The sequence below is a fragment of the Coregonus lavaretus genome (genome assembly GCF_964263955.1).
Source record: "Coregonus lavaretus genome assembly, chromosome: 31".
Lineage (NCBI taxonomy): Eukaryota > Metazoa > Chordata > Actinopteri > Salmoniformes > Salmonidae > Coregonus > Coregonus lavaretus.
In genome coordinates, this window is record NC_140018.1 from 11,671,240 (window position 1) to 11,698,739 (window position 27,500).

Genomic DNA, 27,500 nt, shown 5'->3' on the forward strand with positions numbered 1-27,500 from the left:
GTAAGCCATTGCAAAGTTGCTAATTACCTAATTAGATGCTAGACGTTCCCGTTATACGCGAACCCATCCACCCTGACCAACCACCCTACTTTAGTTTTTGCCTTAAGTAACCTTCTGTCTTATGTAACCATACCAAAATAACATATCATACTAATTTGAGTGTCCCCAGATGTACGTTTACTATGTTATGTCTAGTCTATGAGACCAGGCTGTTCCGCAACATGTACAAGCTTCTTCAAGGCTCTAAGAAGCCATAGACCTTGTTGAAAGATATAGACCTTGAACTTCTGATAGTACCTGAGCTCTCCAGGAATAGTACTAATCTATTCACAGGTTGATTTTTATATTATTCAGTGTTCCATTATTGATCCTGGGAGTGTCTAATACCTCCAGTCACTTACATACCTTAAATACAGCCAGATGCAGAATTAACTGTTTACTATCGACTTATTATAACTGACTTCACCAACACCTAAAGTGATGATTGGATGGCCATGAAAGACTAAGGTATTTTTGGCCACGCTGATTGGCAAGTGGCAAGCTCGTTGCCAAACATGTAGATAACAAAGTCGACGGTATCTTTGGCCAAGCTGATTGGCTAGTGGCAAGCTCGTTGCCAAACGTGCAGATAACAAAAGTCAAAGGTATCTTTGGCCAAACTGATTGGCTAGTGGCAATCTTGTTGCCAAACATGCAGCTTGCTGTCGTAACTAGTAATTCTTCAGAGAAATTCAATATCCTATAATTTTGCTTGACAAAACAAATCTGATACAATCTCTTTGCAGATGACAGTGTGAAATTAATTGCCCATGTTTCCTCCTCTGTGACTGTGTCTGTGTTCTGCCTTGTCCCTGAATGTTCCTATGCTGTGTTGTGTTTCAATTACTCATTTATATGCTAGTTTATTCGATAGGGCCAGATACAATTGACTCCTCAGAAGCATTTCACCATCGTGATTTAGCCTATGCTAGTGTACTGCAGCAGTCCCTAAAGTTGTAATGCTTGTTTATAACACAACTCCTTTAGGAAGCATCAGAGGGGCTTCTGAAGGGATTCTGTTTAGTATGTGGCTGTTAGCTGTTGTACATAGTAGTCCTAGCCCTATTGGCCCAGCCAGTGGTAGTGGTAGTGTCAGTGTAGCCGTCCTCCTCTTCTCCTGCTCCCTGTCTGTGGTGTCCCCTCATACTGCATGTTTGGTCCCCTGGCCCCCTGGCCTTCAGCCCTCAGCCTCCTGGCCCTCAGCCCTCACACCCTGTGCTCTGTGTGTCACTACACCTGCTTGCACTTTTATTTACTGTCATTATACCCTGTACAATAAACTGACACAAGCCAACGACACACACAACACGGACATACACTTTAACGTTTCAGCAACTGTTTTGATAGTTAATAATCAAACTGAATAGCTGGTACTGATAAAATAATCGATAAAGAATTGTCGTTGATTGTCAATAGCAGTGCAAATAATCCTTAAAGCTAAGCACTTAGTCAGAAGACCCATGTCACATCGGGCTTAACGGCGGGCTGGCACGTTACAAACAGAGATTCAAGAAAGTTTAATATAAATATTCTCAAAGCAGTAAACCATCATGTTAGATAAAGAAATAAGCAGCATATGTAGCCTGCTTATCCTTACTGCTTCTAAACTGACCGGTCTTGAAATGGTCCGTATTTGGCAGTGCTGCATTGCACAACTCTAGGCTACATTTGTAGCGGTAGCTTATTCAAAGCAACGGGACCTAGGGTATTATCTTTAGCATTAGCCGCTAAGCTACGCTAGTCTATGAGGAGCCACTGGCCTTAGGAAGAATAGGAGCGAGAGGACATGCCATCACAGGATATGACATCAGAGATATATTTAAATACTTCCTGTCTAACCTCTAACCTCAACTGACATTCTACCTCTAACTTAAAAAAGGTTTTAGACTGCGGCAGCAGCTAGACAAAAATGTTTTATTTTGTGAAACCTAATCTTTTTAGAACAGCACTGTTACCATTGGAGATATCTCTGAAGAGGGGAAACAAGACTTTAATTATGTTGCTCTCTTCACAGATATCTCCCAAGAAAATCTGGTCGGCCGAAACACCCTTGCGAAAAGTATGACTTCTACTACCCTTCACTTCCCTTTTCTTTTTTCCTGTTATTTTCTTTTTTTTGGTCACATACATTCAGAACCACACACTGCTGTTCTTCTTTAACTACATTGCTGCAAAACTACCTGTCCACATGCACAGTTCCTGTCCTCAGGTGGAGGTAGTGTGTTTAGGTGGCAGGGAGGGGAGGGGAGGGGAGGGGAGGGGAGGGGAGGGGAGGGAAGGGGGGGAGGGCATAGTACATATTACATATTTTTTCTATCATATGCATGACCCCGAAAAGTGACAATTCTGTATCGGTAGCGGAATGCTGAGTATTTTTTTCCAAGATGTGCCAGCGTTGATGTGCAGATATGGGTGTGAAGTGCATGCTCCCATGGCCTGCTATACAGAGCAGACTATACCATTTTAAATCATTTCAAATACTGCATCTGTGCTTGATTGAGCTTGTATTTTGCCATGGAACCAGTAGAAAAGCCTTGAAAGTGTAAACCTCACACACCTTGCCCTCCAGGCAGGCTAAAGCAAATGCTAAAAGTATTTGAAAGATTTCAAATAGTATTTGAACCCAGGTTTGATACAGAGCCAGTAGAGAAATAGGTCATAAGGGTTTGCATGTTTTTCAGAACCCTTCCCGCCCTGCCACATCAACCAACAACTAACTAACCGACTGGCCTGAGCCAGTTCCATTACTCACTCCAGCTCACATAACACACAAACACGCACATGCACACACACACTGCAGCTCCTCTCATCCGGGAACTCATCAATGTTTCTCTCCACATAAATGAATGACATATGATGTGCAGTTTCTGGGTCGTGAAGGCACAATAAGGCATAATGATGTTTTCCCATTTCAAGAAGAACAGTAGGTTCGGGGGGCAGTAGCCTAGTGGTTAGAGCATTGGGCCAGTAATCAAAAGGTTGCTGTTTTAAATACCCGAGCCAACAAAGTGAAAAATGTGAGGTTTTTTTCCCTGGTAATTTAACCAGGTAAAACTCCAGACCTTATACGGTATAACGTAATTAATCTATTGTAAAAAGGTTTAATATGGGCTATGATGGGACCAGAGTTTTTCTAATCAGGTCACATGGTAAAAAAAAAAAAAATCCTTGAAAAATCCTTGAAAAACTTTGCCTTGGGGAGGATGAAAACCCTGTCAAACTGCAGCAACCTTGTATTTGTTCATGTGAATTATATGTTAAAGAAGGAATAGGTCGGTTTCCTATACACAGACACAGAGAAAGCAACATGATTGGACAATAAAACTCACAGGGCTGAGCTTGCTTTATGTAGGTTTGCATCGTGTAGTTCTGCCCTATGCAACTGTAGGGCTAATAAAAAATGAACTCACAGTCTATGTCAGCTATTGTGTTTATTGATTAATTCCAGTTAATGTTTCATATGGTATGTATTAATTTGTGGATATCCATCACTCATTTCGTCTGATATGTTACAAATTACAATTCATATTATATGTTACAAATTTGCAAAACATAGAATATGTTACGGATTTGCTAAACATACAATATGTTACGAATTAGCAAAACATATGATATGTTACAAATTCTAGCTAGGTGGCTAATGTTAGATGGCACGCTAACGTTAGCAAGGCTAGGGGTTAGGGTTAGGGTTAAGGTTAGGGTTAACTTTAGGAATAAGGTTAAAGGGTTAAGGTTAGGGTTAGGGTTATGGAAGGGTTAGCTAAAAGGGTTAAAGGTTAGGGTTAGGCAAAGGGTTAGCTTTAAGTGTTAAGGTTAGGGTTAGGGTTAGGGGAAGGGTTAGCTAACATTCAAAGTAGTTGCGAACTAGCTCAAAAGTAGTATGTCGTTTCTAATTAGCTAAATGCTAAAGTTGTCCGTGATGAGATTTGAACTCACAATCTTTGGGTTGCTAGATGTTCGCGTTATATGCCCGTCCGCCCGCCCGCCCGTCCGTCCGTCCGTCCATCCATCCATCCCTCCCATCCACCCCGACCAATCACCCTCCTTTAGTTTTTGCCTTAAGTATCTATCTGTCTTATATCACCATAGGAAACATAACATATTATACTAAATGGTGTACTCAGATTTACGTACAGAATAATACAAAATGGTCTGAGACCAGGTTGCAACCGGAGGAAAGTGGAGAGCACGCCTTGAGCTTTGTGTGTTGTGCCTGGCCCGCTTCGACATGCGATTTCCATGAATCTGATTGGTCAAGACACGCAAAGAGCATGCAGCAGCACTCCGATGTGAAGGACAGAGAAATTGTGACAGTTGACAAATCATGAGCCAAATCGGTCCAAAAAAACAGCACTGTGCCCCTCTTTTTAACGCTTTGCATCAATATATTTTATTAAACTAAATCAAAAGTGGTGTGGCTCCACACCTGATTGGAAAGTACTGTGGCAAATGTTGCCTCGCCACACGTTTTCCGGCGGCCCTTGTGTGTGTGTGTGTGTGTGTGTGTGTGTGTGTGTGTGTGTGTGTGTGTGTGTGTGTGTGTGTGTGTGTGTGTGTGTGTGTGTGTGTGTGTGTGTGTGTGTGTGTGTGTGTATGTGGCTGAGTCACAGGGTGGGCTGTGCTATATGTATCCTCTCTGCGTCCCTCTGATGTCCCTCTCCCTGGTCGTAATGACACATGACTGATGCTAGTCTACGTCTGGCTGGCAGGCTCCCCCAGCACTGTGTCTAGCTGTGTGTGTGTGTGTGTGTGTCTTCTGCCTGGCAGTCTCATAGTGCTGTCTCATTAAAGGGATACAGAGAAAAAGGTAAATGCGACGTTTGAGTGTGTGCGTGTATGTGTGCGTGTGTGTGCGTGTGCGTGTGTGTGTGTGTGCGTGTGTGTGTGTGTGTGTGTGTGTGTGTAGGGTTAGGGAGGTCGGTGCGGTCATTGTTGCTGAAATAGCTCCCATCATCGCCCTCTGGTAGCACTCATAGTTTATTCATTCTCTCCCCTTCCCTCTCCTACATCCCTTTATTCCCTTCATCCTTCCCTCTCCTCCATCCCTTTATTCCCTTCATCCTTCCCTCTCCTCCATCCCTTTATTTCCTTCATCCTTCCCTCTCCTCCATCCCTTTATTCCCTTCATCCTTCCCTCTCCTCCATCCCTTTATTTCCTTCATCCTTCCCTCTCCTCCATCCCTTTATTCCCTTCATCCTTCCCTCTCCTCCATCCCTTTATTTCCTTCATCCTTCCCTCTCCTCCATCCCTTTATTCCCTTCATCCTTCCCTCTCCTCCATCCCTTTATTTCCTTCATCCTTCCCTCTCCTCCATCCCTTTATTTCCTTCATCCTCCCTCTCCTCCATCCCTTTATTTCCTTTGGGTTTGGGTCTGTGTGCATGCACTCTCTCCCCTCTCCCAAGTGGAAATGCTCCATATCTCTAAAAGGAGAAGCACTACCTTTGTTATTCTTACCCACTCCTCCTTCAACCCCCATCCCCAATACACTACATTGGAGCCCAGAAGTAGGCTAACGCTAAGCGTTAACAGCATTTCCATGTTTAAAACATATCTGTGGAGAGAGAGAGAGAGAGAGAGAGAGAGAGAGAGAGAGAGAGAGAGAGAGAGAGAGAGAGAGAGCGAGAGCGAGAGCGAAAGAGAGAGAGAGAGAGAGAGAGAGAGAGAGAGAGAGAGAGAGAGAGCGAAAGAGAGAGAGAGAGAGAGAGAGAGAGAGAGAGAGAGAGAGCGAAAGAGAGAGAGAGAGAGAGAGAGAGAGAGAGAGAGAGAGAGAGAGAGAGAGAGAGAGAGAGCGAGAGCGAAAGAGAGAGAGAGAGAGAGATGGCTTTGGGTTACAGGTTACAGAGAGAGAGCTAGCCAGGCTGGGGTTGGGTTGTCGTTGGTGGTGAGATGTTTTTATTCTTTAACCCACCACCAACCCCTGTCTTCAGAGGACTGTTTTATCACAATGCTTCGTAATATTAAGGTCAGTCTTTTTTTAATATTATAAATATTATTCAATATTTTTAGTCCATTTGACAACAAAATGTACTGTGGCAGTGAAAGGGTTAATATTGGTATGTGGATCGTGTAGCACATTGGCTTTATACCCTCATGATGCCAGATCCTGTCTGTTAGCTTTACACCCTCATGATGCCAGATCCTGTCTGTTAGCGTTACACCCTCATGATGCCAGATCCTGTCTGTTAGCTTTACACCCTCATGATGCCAGATCCTGTCTGTTAGCTTTACACCCCCATGGTGTCAGATACTGTCTGTTAGCTTTACACCCCCATGGTGTCAGATACTGTCTGTTAGCTTTACACCCTCATGGTGCAAGATCCCGTCTGTTAGCTTTACACCCTCATGGTGCAAGATCCCGTCTGTTAGCTTTACACCCTCATATTGCCAGATCCTGTCAAGTACTGGGGATAATTGATCCTGAAAGGTAGTAACACAGGGACAGTGGTGTTTAATGTGTGTGTCTCTGTGTGTGTGTGTGTGTGTGTGTGTCTTTCTATAGTTCTTCAGCTGTGTCCCTGAATTAGAGTAAGGAAGTGAGAAAGTGTGAATGTTACAAGGGCAGATAGACTGGGACACGACAACGTCAGAGTGACCAGCGAGTGGCTGATGGAAGCATTCTGAGATTCACAATTGGGCTGGGATAGAGAGACTGGCATGGTAAAGACTTAAAGCAGATCAGTCACAAGGACAATGTTATAGACTTAGCAAGAGCAGATCAATAGTTCATCATGTGTGAACAACTCGTACACTGAGAACAGTAGGATCCAGTGAAGACGTCAAGCACATTGAGAAGTGTGTGTACACTACTAATGCTGGGGTAGATTGTGTGTTTGTTGGGTTACAGTAGCTACTGGGTCCGTGAGAGCTGGAAATCACTGCACTGGGCCACCCCCTGGCATGTGACGGAGGAAACAAGATCTGGATAGGGGCTGTGTGTGTGTGTGTGCACGTGTGCGCGTGCTGGCGTGTGTGTGTGTGTCGGGCGTGCTGGGTTTCAGCTGGGCAGAGAGAGTTATGGTGGTGTTGGATGGGGGTTTGGGGTTGGGTATAGGGGGGCCTGGAGCCTGGGCACAGACCACAGACGACAGGGGAGAGCATTGGCTGGGCCAGAAGAGAGGACAGGAAGAGAGACGGGGACTACCAGTGTCAGAGTGTGTGAGAGAGAGAGAGCTACAGCACTGAAGACCAACAGGGAAACGATTAATACACTCTCACAGGTGGAGTATTATGGTAAAGGTTTTAGTGGGTCAATTATTTGTCTGCAAACTGAAATATTGGGTGCATATTGTTATTTTAAGCCTGAGTTTAGGGTCTTCAAACGTGTTGCTTCATTTACTGTGAGTTGTGTGTGTATTTGTGTGCACACTATACAATAGCCTATGTGTTGGCATGCTCTCTAATTGAGGTCAACTATTTGGAGGGGTAAAGTATTCACGTTAGTCCATGGTGTTTTCATGGGGTTACAGTATATAGTGGTTAACTGTCACCTTACAGTGTCTATGACTGAAATTGATGAATTAGAAGTTGTTAACTGGCAATGGTTGGGAGAAGTTTGAAGTGTGAAGTAAAGTACTGTATGACAGAGCTATTTTGGTTCAGGAGCAGCGCTCAGGTGCCTGGTGGACATATGAAGAAGAGATAGGATTTCTGTTTCAAACAGGATGGGACCAGAGAGAGAGAGAGAGAGAGAGAGAGTATCTGCATGCATTTCAGGTGCTGAAATGACTATTTGAACAGGGAAGTGCAGAGTTAGAGTTGACACATTACACAGAGTACCAAGACATCATACATCTTATCACTGGAGGTGTTAATGCCACTGGATTCTCACCAAGTCAACTTCTTCCACTGACAATGTATGGTGCTCAGAGCGTTCAGTAGAAACTACTCCAGACTTCTTATAATCTATCTGTCAATGAACTGCATTACTGTATTATTCAGCTTCAATAATAAATGAGTTTAATTAATGATAGGGATGTTTGCCCAGCATGGGGGTTAAAAGGTCAATGTCACTTTAGTGTGTCTATTATCAGCATTTCGATTTGATTTGACTCAGAATTTGGTTTATCGTGTCTTTGCACATACACACGCTCATGCGCGCACATACACATGTACAGTCGTGGTCAAAAGTTTTGAGAATGACACAAGTATTGGTCTTCACAAAGTTTGCTGCTTCAGTGTTTTTAGATATTTTTGTCAGATGTTACTATGGTATACTGAAGTATAATTACAAGCATTTCATAAGTGTCAAAGGCTTTTATTGACAATTACATTAAGTTTATGCAGAGTCAATATTTGCAGTGTTGACCCTTCTTTTTCAAGACCTCTGCAATCCGCCCTGGCATGCTGTCAATTAACTTCTGGGCCACATCCTGACTGATGGCAGCCCATTCTTGCATAATCAATGCTTGGAGTTTGTCAGAATTTGTGGGGTTTTGTTTGTCCACCTGCCTCTTGAGGATTGACCACAAGTTCTCAATGGGATTAAGGTCTGGGGAGTTGCCTGGCCATGGACCCAAAATGTTGATGTTTTGTTCCCCGAGCCACTAAGTTATCACTTTTGCCTTATGGCAAGGTGCTCCATCATGCTGGAAAAGGCATTGTTCGTCACCAAACTGTTCTTGGATGTGTTGGTACCATTCTTTATTCATGGCTGTGTTCTTAGGCAAAATTGTGAGTGAGCCCACTCCCTTGGCTGAGAAGCAACCCCACACATGAATTGTCTCAGGATACTTTACTGTTGGCATGACACAGGACTGATGGTAGCACTCACCTTGTCTTCTCCGGACAAGCTTTTTTCAGGATTCCCCAAACAATCGGAAAATGACTTTACCCCAGTCCTCAGCAGTCCAATCCCTGTACCTTTTGCAGAATATCAGTCTGTCCCTGATGTTTTTCCTGGAGAGAAGTGGCTTCCTCGCTGCCCTTCTTGACACCAGGCCATCCTCCAAAAGTCTTCGCCTCACTGTGCGTGCAGATGCACTCACACCTGCATGCTGCCCTTCCTGAGCAAGCTCTGCACTGGTGGTGCCCTGATCCCGCAGCTGAATCAACTTTAGGAGACGGTCCTGGCGCTTACTGGACTTTCTTGGGCACCCTGAAGCATTCTTCACAACAATTGAACCTCTCTCCTTTAAGTTCTTGATGATCCGATAAATGGTTGATTTAGGTGCAATCTTACTAGCAGCAATATCCTTGCCTGTGAAGCCCTTTTTGTGCAAAGCAATGATGACGGCACGTGTTTCCATGCAGGTAACCATGGTTAATAGAGGAAGAATAATGATCTCAAGCACCACCCTCCTTTTAAAGCTTCCAGTCTGTTATTCTAACTCAATCAGCATGACAGAGTGATCTCCAGCCTTGTCCTCGTCAACACTCTCACCTGTGTTAACGAGAGAATCACTGACATGATGTCAGCTGGTCCTTTTGTGGCAGGGCTGAAATGCAGTGGAAATGTTTTTTTGGGATTAAGTTCATTTTCATGGCAAAGAGGGACTGCAATTAATTGCAATTCATCTGATCACTCTTCATAACATTCTGGAGTAGATGCAAATTGCCATCATCAAAACTGAGGCAGCAAAAAATTAATTAATATTAAAATTAATTAATATTTGTGTCATTCTCAAAACTTTTGACCACGACTGTACAAACACACACATTCCCAGACAGAGAGAGCATCTGCATTTCTTGGCAGTCAGAGAGGCTGAAGTGGATGGCATTGATTTAAGCTTCTCTTTTCTCTCCCTCCCTCCATCCTTTCCTTGCTTTCTCTCCCTCCATCCTCTCTCCATCCTCCTCCTCATTCTCATTCTCTCACTCTGTGTTCATCATTCATTAAGACTGTGTGTCTGTTCCTGTTATTCACAGACACACTGTCTTAATGTCAGAGCTATTGGAGTCACGGTCAGAGAGATATTCGACACACACATGCGCACACACATACATACATACATACACACTCTCTCTCCGTCAGAGGTGGATCGTTGATTGGTCTCATTGCGACAGTGCATTCTGTTGATCTGATCAGTTGGGGGGATTCATTGTATGGGCCCACAGCTTCACCTTGTGGTTAGTTTGAGTCATTTATATTTTAGTCATTTAGCAGACGCTCTTATCCAGAGCGACTTAGTGAGTGCATACATTTTTATTTTTTATTTTTTCATACTGGCCCCCCCGTGGGAATCGAACCCACAACCCTGGCATTGCAAGCGCCATGCTCTACCAACTGAGCTACACAGGGCCCTAAAACACAACAGAGAAAACATCTACCTTGAGGACCTATCTACAGTATGCTCACTGGCCCTGGTTAGGAGGACACCATTTGGCACAACAACATATTGTGGAAGTTAAAGTAATATGGTGGGAAGCTATCCATGGGTTTCTACTGTCAGTAGCGTGAAGACCATTGAGGCAAGGAGAGGAAGATAGGTAAGAGGCTATGTGGGTCTATTGTACTGTACTCACCTTCCATTCCTCCCTCCCATAGATTATTTTGTCATGTAGACATATAGATTTCATTAGGCAGCAATGTACATTCAACTAATCCATACTCATGTATAATTCATGTTTAGTTCAATTGGTTTTTATATATTCTCCTATATCGCCTAAAGTGACTGACCTTGGGAGACTGAAAGTCAGAGTGTGTGTGTGTGTTTGTGTATGAGAGACAGAGAGAAAGAGGGAGAGAGAAAGAGAGAGAGAGACTGAATGAAACAAAGAGAGAGAGAGTTAGCGCAAGAGAGAGAGAGAGAGACTGAATGAAACAAAGAGCGAGAGAGTTAAAGGAAGAATAACTGAAGTTACCTTTCTGACAGGACTTGGACTTAGATTAATGACTGTCCGTGTGTAATTAATTCATGGTGAGCTGCTGACAGCAAGCACACGCACGCACACACACGCGCACAGGTGCATGCATGCGCACGCACAGCCAAATAGACAGCAGCTGTGTGCGCGCGTGTGTGAAATTAAACCAGAGTGAGCTCCTGTCTCTCAAAGCAGTTAGAAGAAGATAACACTGGGATGCTCCTAGAGAGCCCTAATGGATCTCCTCGCCTTGTCTGGTCTCGTTCCACCTGGTCTCATCTGGTCTGGTCTGGTCTCGTTCCGTCTGGTCTGGTCTCATCTGGTCTCGTCTGGTCTTGTTCCGTCTGGTCTCGTCTGGTCTGGTCTCATCTGGTCTGGTCTGGTCTCGTTCCGTCTGGTCTGGTCTCATCTGGTCTTGTCTGGTCTCGTTCCATCTGGTCTGGTCTGGTCTGGTCTCATCTGGTCTCATCTGGTCTCTTTCCGTCTGGTCTGGTCTGGTCTGGTCTCATCTGTTTTGGTCTGGTCTCGTTTCGTCTGGTCTGGTCTGGTCTCATCTGGTCTCGTCTGGTCTCGTTCCGTCTGGTCTGGTCTCATCTGGTCTCATCTGGTCTCGTTCCGTCTGGTATGGTCTGGTCTGATCTCATCTGGTCTGGTCTGGTCTCGTTCCGTCTGGTCTGGTCTGGTCTGATCTCATCTGGTCTCATCTGGTCTCTTTCCTCAGAGGAACACAGTAAACACACACATAGGGCACCACAGTAAACACACACATAGGGCACCACTAGGCCAGGGCTCTTCTCTAGGCTGCCCTAGTCTCCCGGGGGGAAGATGACAAATCCTACATCTAACAAGCAGAAAATAACTCAAAACAGGCAGCCATTTTGCTCGTTGTTGTGTCGCTACGATAGTCAGAAGAGTTGGCTAAAGCACAGATGGGTCCAGGGTAATATATCTGCTCTAGGGCCAGGGATAACTCCTGTCCCTGGTCGTCTCCTAGTTCACACGTTTATGGCTGAATAGTTGCTGGAAGTCTGGAGGATCCTGGGTAGCTGGATTTGAGGCGGAAAAATCTCACAGAGCAATTGGAGATATTGAACATCACCTCACATACCTCTGCTATTCTCTATCTCACACACACCCTCTCTCTCTCCTCTCTTTCGTTCTGTCTCTCTCTCTCTCTCTCTCCCCTTTTCTCTCTATCATTTCAGTTCATGCCATCTTTCCTTCAGGGACAGAACAGGTAATACTTTTTTTTTGTTAGTTATTTTTTGTTAGGGGGTATATCAGCTTTAATATTGCAGATAGATTGTAACTTCCATCAACAGGTTATCAGTTTTACCACACGTTCCACTTTCAACGCAACTGTTTTTAAAATTATATTTCTATTATAGTAGTATTCTGAGAAGATTACTCTCACTACTATTCCATAAGAGCATGATGATAATGATGGTGATGAGTTATTATCTACTTTAACCAACAGCTCTTTTAATGATGGAAGATGAAGGTTATTAAATAACAGGCAGCACGCCCTGAGGAAAGAGGTCGGCCTCTGCCTACATTAATTATAGAGCTGTTACAAAAACATGTCTCTAATATATATAGGTTATGCTGTAGGTTGAGAGCTTTTGTGAAAGAGCACAGTTAGAAAGATATGGCATATAGAAGCAAACCGGATGGACATCATGAAAATGATCGGAGAGGTTGAGGGTAGAGGAAGTTCAGGAGTAAAAACAAACAAAATAGAATTATTGTAAAATTGACTGTGTCCATAAAATGTATATTGGATGTATAAGCTGGAAGTAGAGGCCTAAGCATTGTTGTTCACTAGTTTACTCCAATTAGGGAAGGGGTGGTGGGGTTGGAAAGTAATAAAGGGAATTATATTTTGAAAAAGGATATGTATATGTGTATGTATGTGTATGTGTATGAATATATACAGTGGAAGTCGGAAGTTTACATACACTTAGGTTGGAGTCATTAAAACTCATTTTTCAACCACTCCACAAATTTCTTGTTAACAAACTATAGTTTTGGCAAGTCGGTTAGGACATCTACTTTGTGCATGACACAAGTAATTTTTCCAACAATTGTTTACAGACAGATTATTTCACTTATAATTCACTGTATCACAATTCAAGTGGGTCAGAAGCTTACATACACTAAGTTGACTGTGCCTTTAAACAGCTTGGAAAATTCCAGAAATTATGTCATGGCTTTAGAAGCTTCTGATAGGCTAATTGACATCATTTGAGTCAATTGGAGGTGTACCTGTGGATGTATTTCAAGGCCTACCTTCAAACTCAGTGCCTCTTTGCTTGACATCATGGGAAAATCAAAATAAATCAGCCAAGACCTCAGAAAAATAATTGTAGACCTCCACAAGTCTGGTTCATCCTTGGGAGCAATTTCCAAACGTCTGAATGTACCACGTTCATCTGTACAAACAATAGTACGCAAGTATAAACACCATGGGACCACGCAGCCGTCATAACGCTCAGGAATGAGACGCGTTCTGTCTCCTAGAGATTAACGTACTTTGGTGCGAAAAGTGCAAATCAATCCCAGATCAACAGCAAAGGACCTTGTGAAGATTCTGGAGGAAACAGGTACAAACATATCTATATCCACAGTAAAACGAGTCCTATATCGACATAACCTGAAAGGCTGCTCAGCAAGGAAGAAGCCACTGCTCCAAAACCACCATAAAAAAGCCAGACTACTGTTTGCAACTGCACATGGGGACAAAGATCGTACTTTTTGGAAAAATGTCCTCTGGTCTGATTAAACAAAAATATAACTGTTTGGCCATAATGACCATCGTTATGTTTGGAGGAAAAAGGGGGGACTTGCAAGCCGAAGAACACCATCCCAACCGTGAAGCACGGGGATGGCAGCATCATGCTGTGGGGGTGCTTTGCTGCAGGAGGGACTGGTGCACTTCACAAAATAGATGGCATCATGAGGAAGGAAAATGATGTGGATATATTGAAGCAACATCTCAAGACATCAGTCAGGAAGTTAAAGCTTGCTCGCAAATGGGTCTTCCAAATGGACAATGACCCCAAGCATACTTTCAAAGTTGTGGCAAAATGGCTTAAGGACAACAAAGTAAAGGTATTGGAGTGGCCATTACAAAGCCCTGACCTCAATCCTATAGAACATTTGTGGTCAGAAGTGAAAAAGCATGTGCGAGCAAGGAGGCCTACAAACCTGACTCAGTTACACCAGCTCTGTCAGGAGGAATGGGCCAAAATTCACCCAACTTATTGTGGGAAGCTTGTGGAAGGCTACCCGAAACGTTTGACCCAAGTTAAACAATTTAATGGCAATGCTACCAAATACTAATTGAGTGTATGTAAACTTCTGACCCACTGGGAATGTGATGAAAGAAATAAAAGCTGAAATAAATAATTCTCTCTACTATTATTCTGACATTTAACATTCTTAAAATAAAGTGGTGATCCTAACTGACCTAAGACAGGGAATTTTTACTAGGATTAAATGTCAGTAATTGTGAAAAACTGAGTTTAAATGTGTTTGGCTAAGGTGTATGTAAACTTCCGACTTCAACTGTATATATATATATATATATATATATATATTTGCGAGAAAAAAAACATATGGGGGATTGGAAGTGATGCAGACAATTACATTGATGGAAGTTACAATCTATCTGCAATATTAAAGCTGATCTACCCCCCAAAAAATACAAAATATAAAAAATACAAAATAAAAAACATGTCTCTAATAATCAACACATAATGTTCTAAGAAACTAAATCTTAACCGCAAATGAATACTGTGTCAAGAGCAGCACAATGTACTTGTGTCATTTAGTAAAAATGGAGTAAGATAATGTTGCCCTTAGACACTGATCTAAGGCCAATTTGAGTTTTTTACGGCTATGGATGAGGGTAGGGTTTAGGAAGAGTTAGCTGATCCTAGATCTGTGCCTAAGGGTAACTTCTACCATTAGTGTTTTTGTGTGCTGTGCCCTTTCATTCATGCAAAGCATTAAATAACAGGAACAGTGGCTATTCCCTGTCTCACATAGCTGCATTACTGTTACAAACCAGTAGGGGGCAGAATAACCTAGGCTAGGATCATGTATGCTTCATCAACACTGGGACGATGTGACTGAGCAGGGTTTTAATTATATAGGGCTCTGGTCAAAAGTAGTTCACTATATAGAGTATATGGTGCCATTTGGGACGCATCCTTCGAGTCTTACTGCTTAATGTCGCCCCTGGAGTTAGTATTACCCATATGTGTGTCCCCGGGTTTGATCTGGATGGCCGAGCGTCTCCAGATGTCCTTTTTCACCTGAGACATCCCCTCCATACTGGCATAGCACACACCCGCGCAGCCCACAAGCTTTGGGGAGGTTGGGGTCCCATAAGCCATTAAATATTTTTTTTAGAATTACAAGAAATTTGCTTTAAAACTGCTACATTTTCTCTCAGCCTCATGGCAAAATATGTAGAATAGCAGGAAATTAGCTCAGGGATTCTTGAAAGTCAAGACAATCCTTGTCCGGCAGGGAACGTTTTTTTTATAGTTGAAAAAATATGGATTTGCTGGTATTATTTGAGCTTAAAATGTACATTTAGGGGAAATTTATAAGGGGAAAAAATTTGTTTTGGGAATTTTCCAAATACTTTCAATAATATTATTGTCGGCTCTATGCCTGGAAATGCCCTTGTCTGGAGCAAAGGATCCCAATTTCAAACTCTCCAAAAAAATGTTAACATTTCTAAAAATGGGCAAAAATGTATATTAACTGAAAAAATCTCGTACATTGTGTAGTTTCTTGCAATAGCCCTCTGTGACTTTAAAGAATATTTCTCTCAAAACTTAGATTCCTAAAAGATGTGTCCGGAGATTTGGTTTACTCTGTCAGATTTGTCTAAAATCCTAAATTAATCAGGAATGAGCAGGGTCAGCTATACCATAAGGACCCCCTTACTCATGTCTGCATTACATCTAGTGCAACAAGGTCACTCATGGTCTGTAAAGTTCTCTAGTTTTGATCGATTTAAACAAACAATATTGGAATCACCATGGTCACAACCATAGACTGCCAACTCCATCTGCCTGATAGATTAAAACAGAATATGAATTTTGGTTCAAATATGTTACATTTAAATTAGGTTTTAGAGTCATAAAGCAACTGAGGAGAAACTAAATCGCTACTGTGTATACCACTTAAATGAAGAAGAAAATTTACATTTTTGTCTAACGTCGACTCCGTCAGAGTGCTGAAAGATCTGATAGAATAGTTATGTTTTTATTGGGGATTTCAAATGAATCATTTTCCATATTATTTTTTTTTTTTGTATTTAACTTTGATTTTTAGAGTAAAAAATATGCCTGTTTTGAGTATCTGTTGTCAACTCCATCAGTGGTTTGTCAACTCCGTCACTGATGGCTATCCCCCTTAAGATAATTTTTTTGGTCAATATTCTGAAAAAAAATATTGTAATCACTGTTCTGTAACATATGCTTAAACAATTGAAGTATTTGCTGTGCTAGACCTAAGGGATAATGTTTGCTTTATAAATGTTGTTTTATGTTCTAAATCTAGAAAAACATGCCAAAATGCTAACCAAATTAGGCCTGGAGCATTTAATAGTGCTTTAAAACAAAACAAAAATAAGTTTGGAGATTTCTATTACATATTTGAATAATGAATGTTAGAATTAAACAATCAAGGCCTTTAAACACATGTTGGAAATTGTAAAAATGCAATTACTTTTATGGTGTCTGCGCTACGCCACTGAGCACACACCGTGGTCTTGTCCTGGCCCTCCAGCTGCTTCCAGCCTGAACTGTAGAGCAACACAACACAGTGATCAGTCATTCAGTCAGTCATTCAGCTGGTCAGCTAGTCATTCAGCCAGCCAGTCAATCAGTCAGACAATCAGATAGTCATTCAGTCAGTCATTCAGCCAGTCAGTAAGACAGTCATATAGTCAGTTAGACAGTCAGTCATTCAGCCAGTCAGTCAGCTAGCCCACCAGTCAGTCAGACAGTCAGTCAGCCCATCCGTCAGTCATTCAGCCAGTCAGTCAGCTAGCCCACCAGTCAGTCAGACAGTCAGTCAGCCCATCCGTCAGTCATTCAGCCAGTCAGTCAGCTAGCCCACCAGTCAGTCATTCAGCCAGTCAGCACCACCAATGACCAGTAGAGGGAGCTAGAGGAGTATAACTCAGGCTATTGTACAGAACAGTAGAGGAAGATATTGAGTAAAGCATACAGAATGGTGTGACAAACAGGGGTTGAATTACACTACTTAACATACAATTACGATAACACATAGAGGGCTGGAGCACCATTACGTATGCTTCATCATGTCTGAAAATTATTTCTGGAGAAAGGTTTGTCAAACCTCCTAAGCAAACGAACAAGAACTGTTTTTATGTTGGGAACTTATACATGATGTGTTCATAACGTGTCCTTCTCCTATCCATGTTCTCATTGTGTCAACATCTTTGTCCTCTAGTTATCTAAATAGCTCCTTTAAATCATAATTTTCAGCATAATTTGTCCCTCGTTTGATCAGTGATGCAGTAGGGAGCCGTGAAGGAGAGTCGTGACAGGGTTATTTGTCCTGGTTTTTAAGAGCCTTTTGACATTATCTCCCAAACAATGGAGCGAATACACTAACATTACAGTCCACAGATTGTTTACTGATACACTACTGCACTTCAGGATCACACTGTGCGTGCGTGCGGGTGGGTGGCTGGGTGTGTGCAGTGGTGTAAAGTACTTAATTAAAAATACTTGAAAGTACTACTTAAGTAGTTTTTTGGGGTATCTGTACTTTACTTTACTATTTATATTTTTGACAACTTTTACTTTTACTTTACTACATTCCTAAAGAAAATAATGAACTTTTTACTCCATACATTTTACCTGACACCCAAAAGTATTAGTTACATTTTGAATGCTTAGCAGGACAGTAAAATTGTAAAGTTCACGCCCTTATCAAGAGAACATCCCTGGTTATCCCTACTGCCTCTGATCTGGTGACTCACTAAACACACATGCTTCATTTGTAAATTATGTCTGAGTGTTAGTGTGTCCCTAACTTGATACTTAAGTATATTTTAGCAACTACATTTACTTTTGATATTTAAGTATATTTTAAACCAAATACTTTTAGACTTTTACTCAATAAGTATTTTACTGGGTGACTTTCACTTTTACTTGAGTCATTTTCTATTAAGGTATCTTTACTTCTACTCAAGTATGACAATTGGGTGCTTTTTCCACCACTGGGTGTGTGTGAGTCCTGTATATGACAAGAATTACTTGACTCCAATTTTTATGCAACCAGGAGCTCCCATTGAGATGAAGAATGAAAGACAGAAGGGTTGAGAGGAACAGCTTGGGCCGCATTGGTGTACCTAAAACAGGGTTATAGCCAGGAGTCACTTAGAGGGCAACCTCATTAATTACCCCCCCCCCCCCCCCCCCCTTCCCTTTCATCTCTCCCTCCTTTCTTCTATGCCACCTCCCTTCTCCTCTCTTCCCTCCCTCTCCTCCTTCATTACCTCCAAGGTTAATTCCCCCTTATCTCCCAATGAGCCTCACATTTCATCCCCCCATCCCCTGTCCTTCCCTCACTACCTCACCTCTCTTGGGCTCCCCCCATCCCCTGTCCTTCCCTCACTACCTTACCTCTCTTGGGCTCCCCCCATCCCCTGTCCTTCCCTCACTACCTCACCTCTCTTGGGCTCCCCCCATCCCCTCTCCTGTCCTCTCCTCTCTCCTCAATAATCCTCTTCCTTCCCTTTTCTCCTCCTACCCTACCCTCTCCTCCCTCTCTACCAGTACATACACTGAGCAGACAGACAGACAGACAGAGACAGACAGACATGTTTGTAGAGACTAGATAATAATAATAATAATAATAATAATAATATGCCATTTAGCAGACGCTTTTATCCAAAGCGACTTACAGTCATGTGTGCATACATTTCTATGTATGGGTGGTCCCGGGGATCAAACCCACTACCCATGCGTTACAAGCGCCATGCTCTACCAATTGAGCTACAGAGGACCACATTTATTACAGCTTATCACCGGAGGCCAGGCCAGAGACGCAGCACGCTGAAATATGGCTGGTCACCACTGCCACTAGACACCACAAAGAACCACTGCTCTGAAGGCAATAAGAAGGGAGAGAGAAAGGGAGAGAGAGGAGAGAGAGCGCTAGGTACTCCAAATTATCAGCCATTAATTCAAATTAATGGGAAGATTTCCAGCACCGACTTTACTTGATGTGGGATGCTTGGCAGTGATTTGGCACACAATTAACCTTCTGTGTGTCCCTCTCTCGCTTTCTCTTTCGCTCTTTCTCTTTTATCTCCCTCCCTCTGTCTCTTACAGTTGAAGTCGGAAGTTTACATACACTTAGGTTGGAGTCATTAAAACTCGTTTTTCAACCCCTCCACACATTTCTTGTTAACAAACTATAGTTTTGGCAAGTCGGTTAGGACATCTACTTTGTGCATGACACAAGTAATCTTTCCAACAATTGTTTACAGACAGATTATTTCACTTATAATTCACTGTATCACAATTCCAGTGGGTCAGAGGTTTACATACACTAAGTTGACTGTGCCTTTAAACAGATTGGAAAATTCCAGAAAATTATGTCATGGCTTTAGAAGCTTCTGATAGGCTAATTGACATCATTTGAGTCAATTGGAGGTGTACCTGTGGATGTATGTCAAGGCCTACCTTCAAACTCAGTGCCTCTTTGCTTGACATCATGGGAAAATCAAAATAAATCAAGTCTGGTTCATCCTTGGGAGCAATTTCCAAACGTCTGAAGGTACCACATTCATCTGTACAAACAATAGTATAAACACCATGGGACCACGCAGCCGTCATACCGCGCAGGAAGGAGACGCGTTCTGTCTCCTAGAGATGAACGTACTTTGGTGCGAAAAGTGCAAATCAATCCCAGAACAACAGCAAAGGACCTTGTGAAGATGCTGGAGGAAACAGGTACAAACATATCTATATCCACAGTAAAACGAGTCCTATATCGACATAACCTGAAAGGCCGCTCAGCAAGGAAGAAGCCACAAAACCGCTATAAAAAAGCCAGACTACGGTTTGCAACTGCACATGGGGACAAAGATCGTACTTTTTGGAGAAATGTCCTCTGGTCTGATGAAACAAAAATAGAACTGTTTGGCCAAAATGACCATCGTTATGTTTGGAGGAAAAAGGGGGTTGATTGCAAGCCGAAGAACACCATCCCAACCGTGAAGCACGGGCATGGCAGCATCATGCTGTGGGGGTGCTTTGCTGCAGGAGGGACTGGTGCACTTCACAAAATATGTGGATATATTGAAGCAACATCTCAAGACATCAGTCAGGAAGTTAAAGCTTGGTCGCAAATGGGTCTTCCAAATGGACAATGACCCCAAGCATACTTCCAAAGTTGTGGCAAAATGGCTTAAGGACAACAAAGTCAAGGTATTGGAGTGGCCATCACAAAGCCCTGACCTCAATCCTATAGAAAATGTGTGGACCGAACTGAAAAAGCATGTGCGAGCAAGGAGGCCTACAAACCTGACTCATTTACACCAGCTCTGTCGGGAGGAATGGGCCAAAATTCACCCAACTTATTGTGGGAAGCTTGTGGAAGGCTACCCAAAACGTTTGACCCAAGTTAAACAATTTAAAGGCAATGCTACCAAATACTAATTGAGTGTATGTAAACTTCTGACCCACTGAGAATGTGATGAAAGAAATAAAAGCTGAAATAAATCATTCTCTCTGCTATTATTCTGACATTTAACATTCTTAAAATAAAGTGGTGATCCTAACTGACCTAAGACAGGGAATTTTTACTAGGATTAAATGTCAGGAATTGTGAAAAACTGAGTTTAAATGTGTTTGGCTAAGGTGTATGTAAACTTCCGACTTCAACTGTATATGAGGCAGGTAATTGATTTTCAACCAAACAAGTTTGATGTTTTATTAAATAACTGACACTCTCCAGTGCTCCCCCCTATTGATTTAGTGAGAAATTATGAGTGTTCATTTTTAGCACATTGTCAAAGCTGATTTATCTGGAAGAAAATAAAGGACAATTCATCTCTTCAGTTGAAAACGAATTGATTATAAAGTTTCAAAACATGATAGATTGATAACAGATTTCCCTTTGGAAAAACAGGGCTGTCCAGAAACAACCACGATCCTCTATCCCTATAGCCCTAGCTCAAGTCGATCTGAAAGGATCAGATAGGTTTAAACAATTTGGTAATAGCTCCAATAGCTTTCCCTCAAACTGTCAAGGTGGAATTCTCACCGTATTGCTTAAACCTATCCAATCCACCTATATTCATTTCCTCCTCTCCACTGCCTCTCCGTCCTTTCAGGTTGGTGTTTTATAGCTGTTTCTCCTGGAGTTCCAGTTCATTGCACTGCTGAGTCCCTACAGCTTTTTTCCCTAACGCAGGAAAGATGGAGAGGGGTTGAAGAGAATGTGAGAGGGGTGGAATAGAGGGTGAGAGGGTGGAAGAGAGGGTGAGAGGGTGGAAGAGAGGATGAGAAGGGGGGAGCAGGGTCAGAGGGGTGGGAAAGGGGTAGTGAGGTGGATAGAAGAGAGAGGAACAACAGAGAGAGAGGGGGAAGGGGGTAGAGCGTCCACAACTCAAACCACAAATGGTCGTTGGTGCGAGGTTGTGTTTACTAGAGCATTTCTGAGGACACTTCATGTCTCGGTCAACAAATGTTTCCTACAGTCTGGGACATTAGATGATGTACAGTACAGTATGTACTATGTAGCAATTAGGTGACAGACAGGGGAGAGGGCTGTCTGTCGTGTGTGTCTGTTGATGCACTTGTCATCTCCCGTCTGGATTACTGCAACTCGCTGTTGGCTGGCCTCCCTGCCTGTGCCATTAAACCCCTACAACTCATCCAGAATGCCGCAGCCCGTCTGGTGTTCAACCTTCCCAAGTTCTCTCACGTCACCCCCCTCCTCCGCACACTCCACTGGCTTCCAGTTGAAGCTCGCATCCGTTACAAGACCATGGTGCTTGCCTATGGAGCAGTGAGGGGAACGGCACCTCTGTACCTTCGGGCTCTGATCAGTCCCTACACCCAAACGAGGGCATTGCGTTCATCCACCTCTGGCCTGCTGGCTCCCCTTCCTCTGCGGAAGCATAGTTCCCGCTCAGCCCAGTCAAAACTGTTCGCTGCTCTGGCACCCCAATGGTGGAACAAGCTCCCTCACGACGCCAGGACAGCGGAGTCACTCACCACCTTCCGGAGACATTTGAAACCCCACCTCTTTAAGGAATAGCTGGGATAGGATAAAGTAATCCTTCTACCCCCCCCCCCCCAAAAAAAATATTGTAAAGTGGTTATCCCACTGGCTATAGGGTGAATGCACCAATTTGTGAGTCGCTCTGGATAAGAGCGTCTGCTAAATGACGTAAATGTGCCCTTGAGCAAGGCACTTAACCCTAATTGCTCCTGTAAGTCGCTCTGGATAAGAGCGTCTGCTAAATTACTAAAATGTAAATGTAAATGTAATGTACTGATGCTACAACGTTACATGTATAAACCCCTGAATAAAGTTATACTGTACAGTAGGAACAAGACACAATGCATTAACTATAGAATATACAATATACACTGCTCAAAAAAATAAAGGGAACACTTAAACAACACAATGTAACTCCAAGTCAATCACACTTCTGTGAAATCAAACTGTCCACTTAGGAAGCAACACTGATTGACAATACATTTCACATGCTGTTGTGCAAATGGAATAGACAACAGGTGGAAATTATAGGCAATTAGCAAGATACCCCCAATAAAGGAGTGGTTCTGCAGGTGGTGACCACAGACCACTTCTCAGTTCCTATGCTTCCTGGCTGATGTTTTGGTCACTTTTGAATGCTGGCGGTGCTTTCACTCTAGTGGTAGCATGAGACAGAGTCTACAACCCACACAAGTGGCTCAGGTAGTGCAGCTCATCCAGGATGGCACATCAATGCAAGCTGTGGCAAGAAGGTTTGCTGTCTGTCAGCGTAGTGTCCAGAGCATGGAGGCGCTACCAGGAGACAGGCCAGTACATCAGGAGACGTGGAGGAGGCCGTAGGAGGGCAACAACCCAGCAGCAGGACCGCTACCTCCGCCTTTGTGCAAGGAGGAGCAGGAGGAGCACTGCCAGAGCCCTGCAAAATGACCTCCAGCAGGCCACAAATGTGCATGTGTCTGCTCAAACGGTCAGAAACAGACTCCATGAGGGTGGTATGAGGGCCCGACGTCCACAGGTGGGGGTTGTGCTTACAGCCCAACACCGTGCAGGACGTTTGGCATTTGCCAGAGAACACCAAGATTGGCAAATTCGCCACTGGCGCCCTGTGCTCTTCACAGATGAAAGCAGGTTCACACTGAGCACATGTGACAGACGTGACAGAGTCTGGAGACGCCGTGGAGAACGTTCTGCTGCCTGCAACATCCTCCAGCATGACCGGTTTGGCGGTGGGTCAGTCATGGTGAGGCATTTCTTTGGGGGGGCCGCACAGCCCTCCATGTGCTCGCCAGAGGTAGCCTGACTGCCATTAGGGACCGAGATGAGATCCTCAGACCCCTTGTGAGACCATATGCTGGTGCGGTTGGCCCTGGGTTCCTCCTAATGCAAGACAATGCTAGACCTCATGTGGCTGGAGTGTGTCAGCAGTTCCTGCAAGAGGAAGGCATTGATGCTATGGACTGGCCCGCCCGTTCCCCAGACCTGAATCCAATTGAGCACATCTGGGACATCATGTCTCGCTCCATCCACCAACGCCACGTTGCACCACAGACTGTCCAGGAGTTGGTGGATGCTTTAGTCCAGGTCTGGGAGGAGATCCCTCAGGAGACCATCCACCACCTCATCAGGAGCATGCCCAGGCATTGTAGGGAGGTCATACAGGCACGTGGAGGCCACACACACTACTGAGCCTCATTTTGACTTGTTTTAAGGACATTACATCAAAGTTGGATCAGCCTGTAGTGTGGTTTTCCACTTTAATTTTGAGTGTGACTCCAAATCCAGACCTCCATGGGTTGATAAATTTGATTTCCATTGATAATTTTTGTGTGATTTTGTTGTCAGCACATTCAACTATGTAAAGAAAAAAGTATTTAATAAGATTATTTCATTCATTCAGATCTAGGATGTGTTATTTTAGTGTTCCCTTTATTTTTTTGAGCAGTGTATATATACACAATGAGGGAAAAAAGTATTTGATCCCCTGCTGATTTTGTACGTTTGCCCACTGACAAAGAAATGATCAGTCTATACTTTTAATGGTAGGTTTATTTCAACAGTGAGAGACAGAATAACAACAAAAAATCCAGAAAAAAACGCATGTCAAAAATGTTATAAATTGATTTCATTTTAATGAGGGAAATACGTATTTGACCCCTCTGCAAAACATTACTTAGTACTTGGTGGCAAAACCCTTGTTGGCAATCACAGAGGTCAGACGTTTCTTGTAGTTGGCCACCAAGTTTGCACACATCTCAGGAGGGATTTTGTCCCCCTCCTCTTTGCAGATCTTCTCCAAGTCATTAAGGTTTCGAGGCTGACGTTTGGCAACTCGAAACTTCAACTCCCTCCACAGATTTTCTATGGGATTAAGGTCTGGAGACTGGCTAGGCCACTCCAGGACCTTAATGTGCTTCTTTTTGAGCCACTCCTTTGTTGCCTTGGCCGTGTGTTTTGGGTCATTGTCATGCTGGAATACCCATCCACGACCCATTTTCAATGCCCTGGCTGAGGGAAGGAGGTTCTCACCCAAGATTTGACGGTACATGGCCCCGTCCATCGTCCCTTTGATGTGGTGAAGTTGTCCTGTCCCCTTAGCAGAAAAACACCCCCATAGCATAATGTTTCCACCTCCATGTTTGACGGTGGGGATGGTGTTCTTGGGGTCATAGGCAGCATTCCTCCTCCTCCAAACACGGCGAGTTGAGATGATGCCAAAGAGCTCAATTTTGGTCTCATCTGACCACAACAGTTTCACCCAGTTCTGTATATGTGCTTTCTTGAGCAGGGGGACCTTGCGGGCGCTGCAGGATTTCAGTCCTTCACGGCGTAGTGTGTTACCAATTGTTTTCTTGGTGACTATGGTCCCAGCTGCCTTGAGATCATTGACAAGATCCTCCCGTGTAGTTCTGGGCTGATTCCTCACCATTCTCATGATCATTGCAACTCCACGAGGTGAGAACTTGCATGGAGCCCCAGGCCGAGGGAGATTGACATTTCTTTTGTGTTTCTTCCATTTGCGAATAATCGCACCAACTGTTGTCACCTTCTCACCAAGCTGCTTGGCGATGGTCTTGTAGCCCATTCCAGCCTTGTGTAGGTCTACAATCTTGTCCCTGACATCCTTGGAGAGCTCTTTGGTCTTGGCCATGGTGGAGAGTTTGGAATCTGATTGATTGATTGCTTCTGTGGACAGGTGTCTTTTATACAGGCAACAAGCTGAGATTAGGAGCACTCCCTTTAAGAGTGTGCTCCTAATCTCAGCTCGTTACCTGTATAAAAGACACCTGGGAGCCAGAAATCTTTCTGATTGAGAGGGGGTCAAATACTTATTTCCCTCATTAAAATGCAAATCAATTTATAACATTTTTGACATGCGTTTTCCTGGATTTTTTGTTTTGTTATTCTGTCTCTCACTGTTGAAATATACCTACCATTAAAATTATAGACTGATCATTTCTTTGTCAGTGGGCAAATGTACAAAATCAGCAAGGGATCAAATACTTTTTTTCCCTCACTGTATATGTGTTTTAAGTGAGAAATAGGCATTAGTCTGAAGCTGAAAAAGAAAGGAAATTCACATGAGCACAACACAATGCCTCCTCCACCCATGCTCTACCAAGGCTTTCCAGCACACAGCTTTTACCTACTACAGGAGTTGTGTTGGTATTGTACTTCAAACTATGTGTATGCAGGTTGCTTAGGATCTAAACCTTCTCAAACAGCCTAATTCATACTCTTACAGGAAGTGCTTCCACAATAATATGTTTTGAAGCGCATACAGGGTAATGTATTGGGTTCTTCACACACTACAGTAAGACATTATCCCATTACGCTACCTTTTCATGCTTTCTTTTATTATATGAAAGCAAGCTTTGCTTTTATACTTACAAGACGATCAGGCTTGAGTATTTCCTTAAATCTTTATTTTAGCAATACAATACAAAAATAATCAGAATAACATCCTTTTTTGGTCAGTAGGTGCCCAACATAACAACAGGTGGTGGTGTGTTGGACATAGTCACTCATATAGATATAGTGATCTATAAAGCCTGTCTGCATACCTGATTTCTGTAACCGTTAGCTTACTTGTGTAAGCTCAGAATCACTTGCATTTCAAACATGGTCCTGTTTTTTCAATTGCTGTGCTGATCAATGGACAGTTCATTACCTCTTTCAAAATAATATGTAGCTTAAAGTCATGTTTGTACCTGTATTTCTTTTTGCAAATAAAGATGGTGACGCAACAATAATACACCTTTACAATAGGCCTATATCTAAAAACACATACAGCCTAATGACATAGGCATTGTTGTGCCTAATGTGAATATCCTTTCTTTTTCGGCTTCAGACCAATGCCTACTTCTCACTTAAAACGTAGTTTTTTGTTTTTAATTGTTGAATGTTTTTTACACCGGAAGGTATTATGCCACATTATTAAACAACATTATAATACAGCATAATAGCAATACAAAACAATAATGACAAATGGCAACAGAAATAATGTAGTTGTTAGTATTTATTTAATATTAACAGCTGATTTTCCAGAGGGAAGTGAAAAACCAGAAACCCATTTAAGCCAATATGGAGTAAACTGGAAAAAAGATTCCCTGATATCTCTTAAGACAATCAAGCAAGCTCCTGGAAAATACACAAATAATCAACATGTACCCATTAGCTATTTACAGTACGTGAACATGTACCTTAAAGTTTACTGAAGAAAGGCCTAGTACTACATTACCTGTAAACAAAAGTGAGTTATCACTAAATATAATATGTACAACCAAATGTACATTCATCAGATATAGTCAACTTTTTAAAAACAATTCAGGGATGACCACAATTGCTCTTGACAAACTACAGGTTTATGCAGGCTTTTTTGTTCAAGCCCAGTTTTACCACACCTGATTCTGCTATTCATGGTCTCGATGAACAGCTGAGGTCTTGATGAACAGCTGAGTAGTAGAATCAGGTGTGGTAGCACTGGGCTTGAATAAAAAAACATGCATAACTCTGTGGATCGTCAAAAGCAATTTTGGTAACTCCTGATTCAAACACTATTGATAAGTATTGATAGTGTGTCAAGTACCATGTGTACCGTGTGCATTTGAATTGGCATAAGTTGTTTGTCAGCTCCAGCTTGCATTTCTCCGTGGTAGGCGCATGCCCACGATCCGCCACTTTGCCATAGAGCACTGTCTCCCTGGGCAGTACTGTAGGGATTGCATGCATCTCACGGACGAGGATAATGACCTCTTCCTTGAGAGTCAGCTGGGAGTATTTCTGTCTGTAATAAGGCCCTTTTGTGGGGAAAACTCATTCTGATTGGCTGGGCCTGGCTCCCCAGTGGGTGGGCCTATGCCCTCCCA

The 27,500-nt window shown here is 43.0% G+C and overlaps 1 protein-coding gene across 1 annotated transcript in view; it reads left to right on the forward strand.

Annotated features, from left to right (window-relative positions):
• LOC311106880 (serine/threonine-protein kinase PAK 5-like) overlaps positions 1-27,500 on the forward strand; it is a gene marked incomplete at both ends in the record, with an annotated part of 52,958 nt that overhangs the window by 1,260 nt on the left and 24,198 nt on the right. The window contains one exon of the mRNA XM_084149269.1: positions 2,054-2,098. Within this exon, the coding sequence (XP_084005395.1) occupies positions 2,054-2,098 (45 nt within the window). The remainder of the gene's footprint in view (positions 1-2,053; positions 2,099-27,500) is intronic.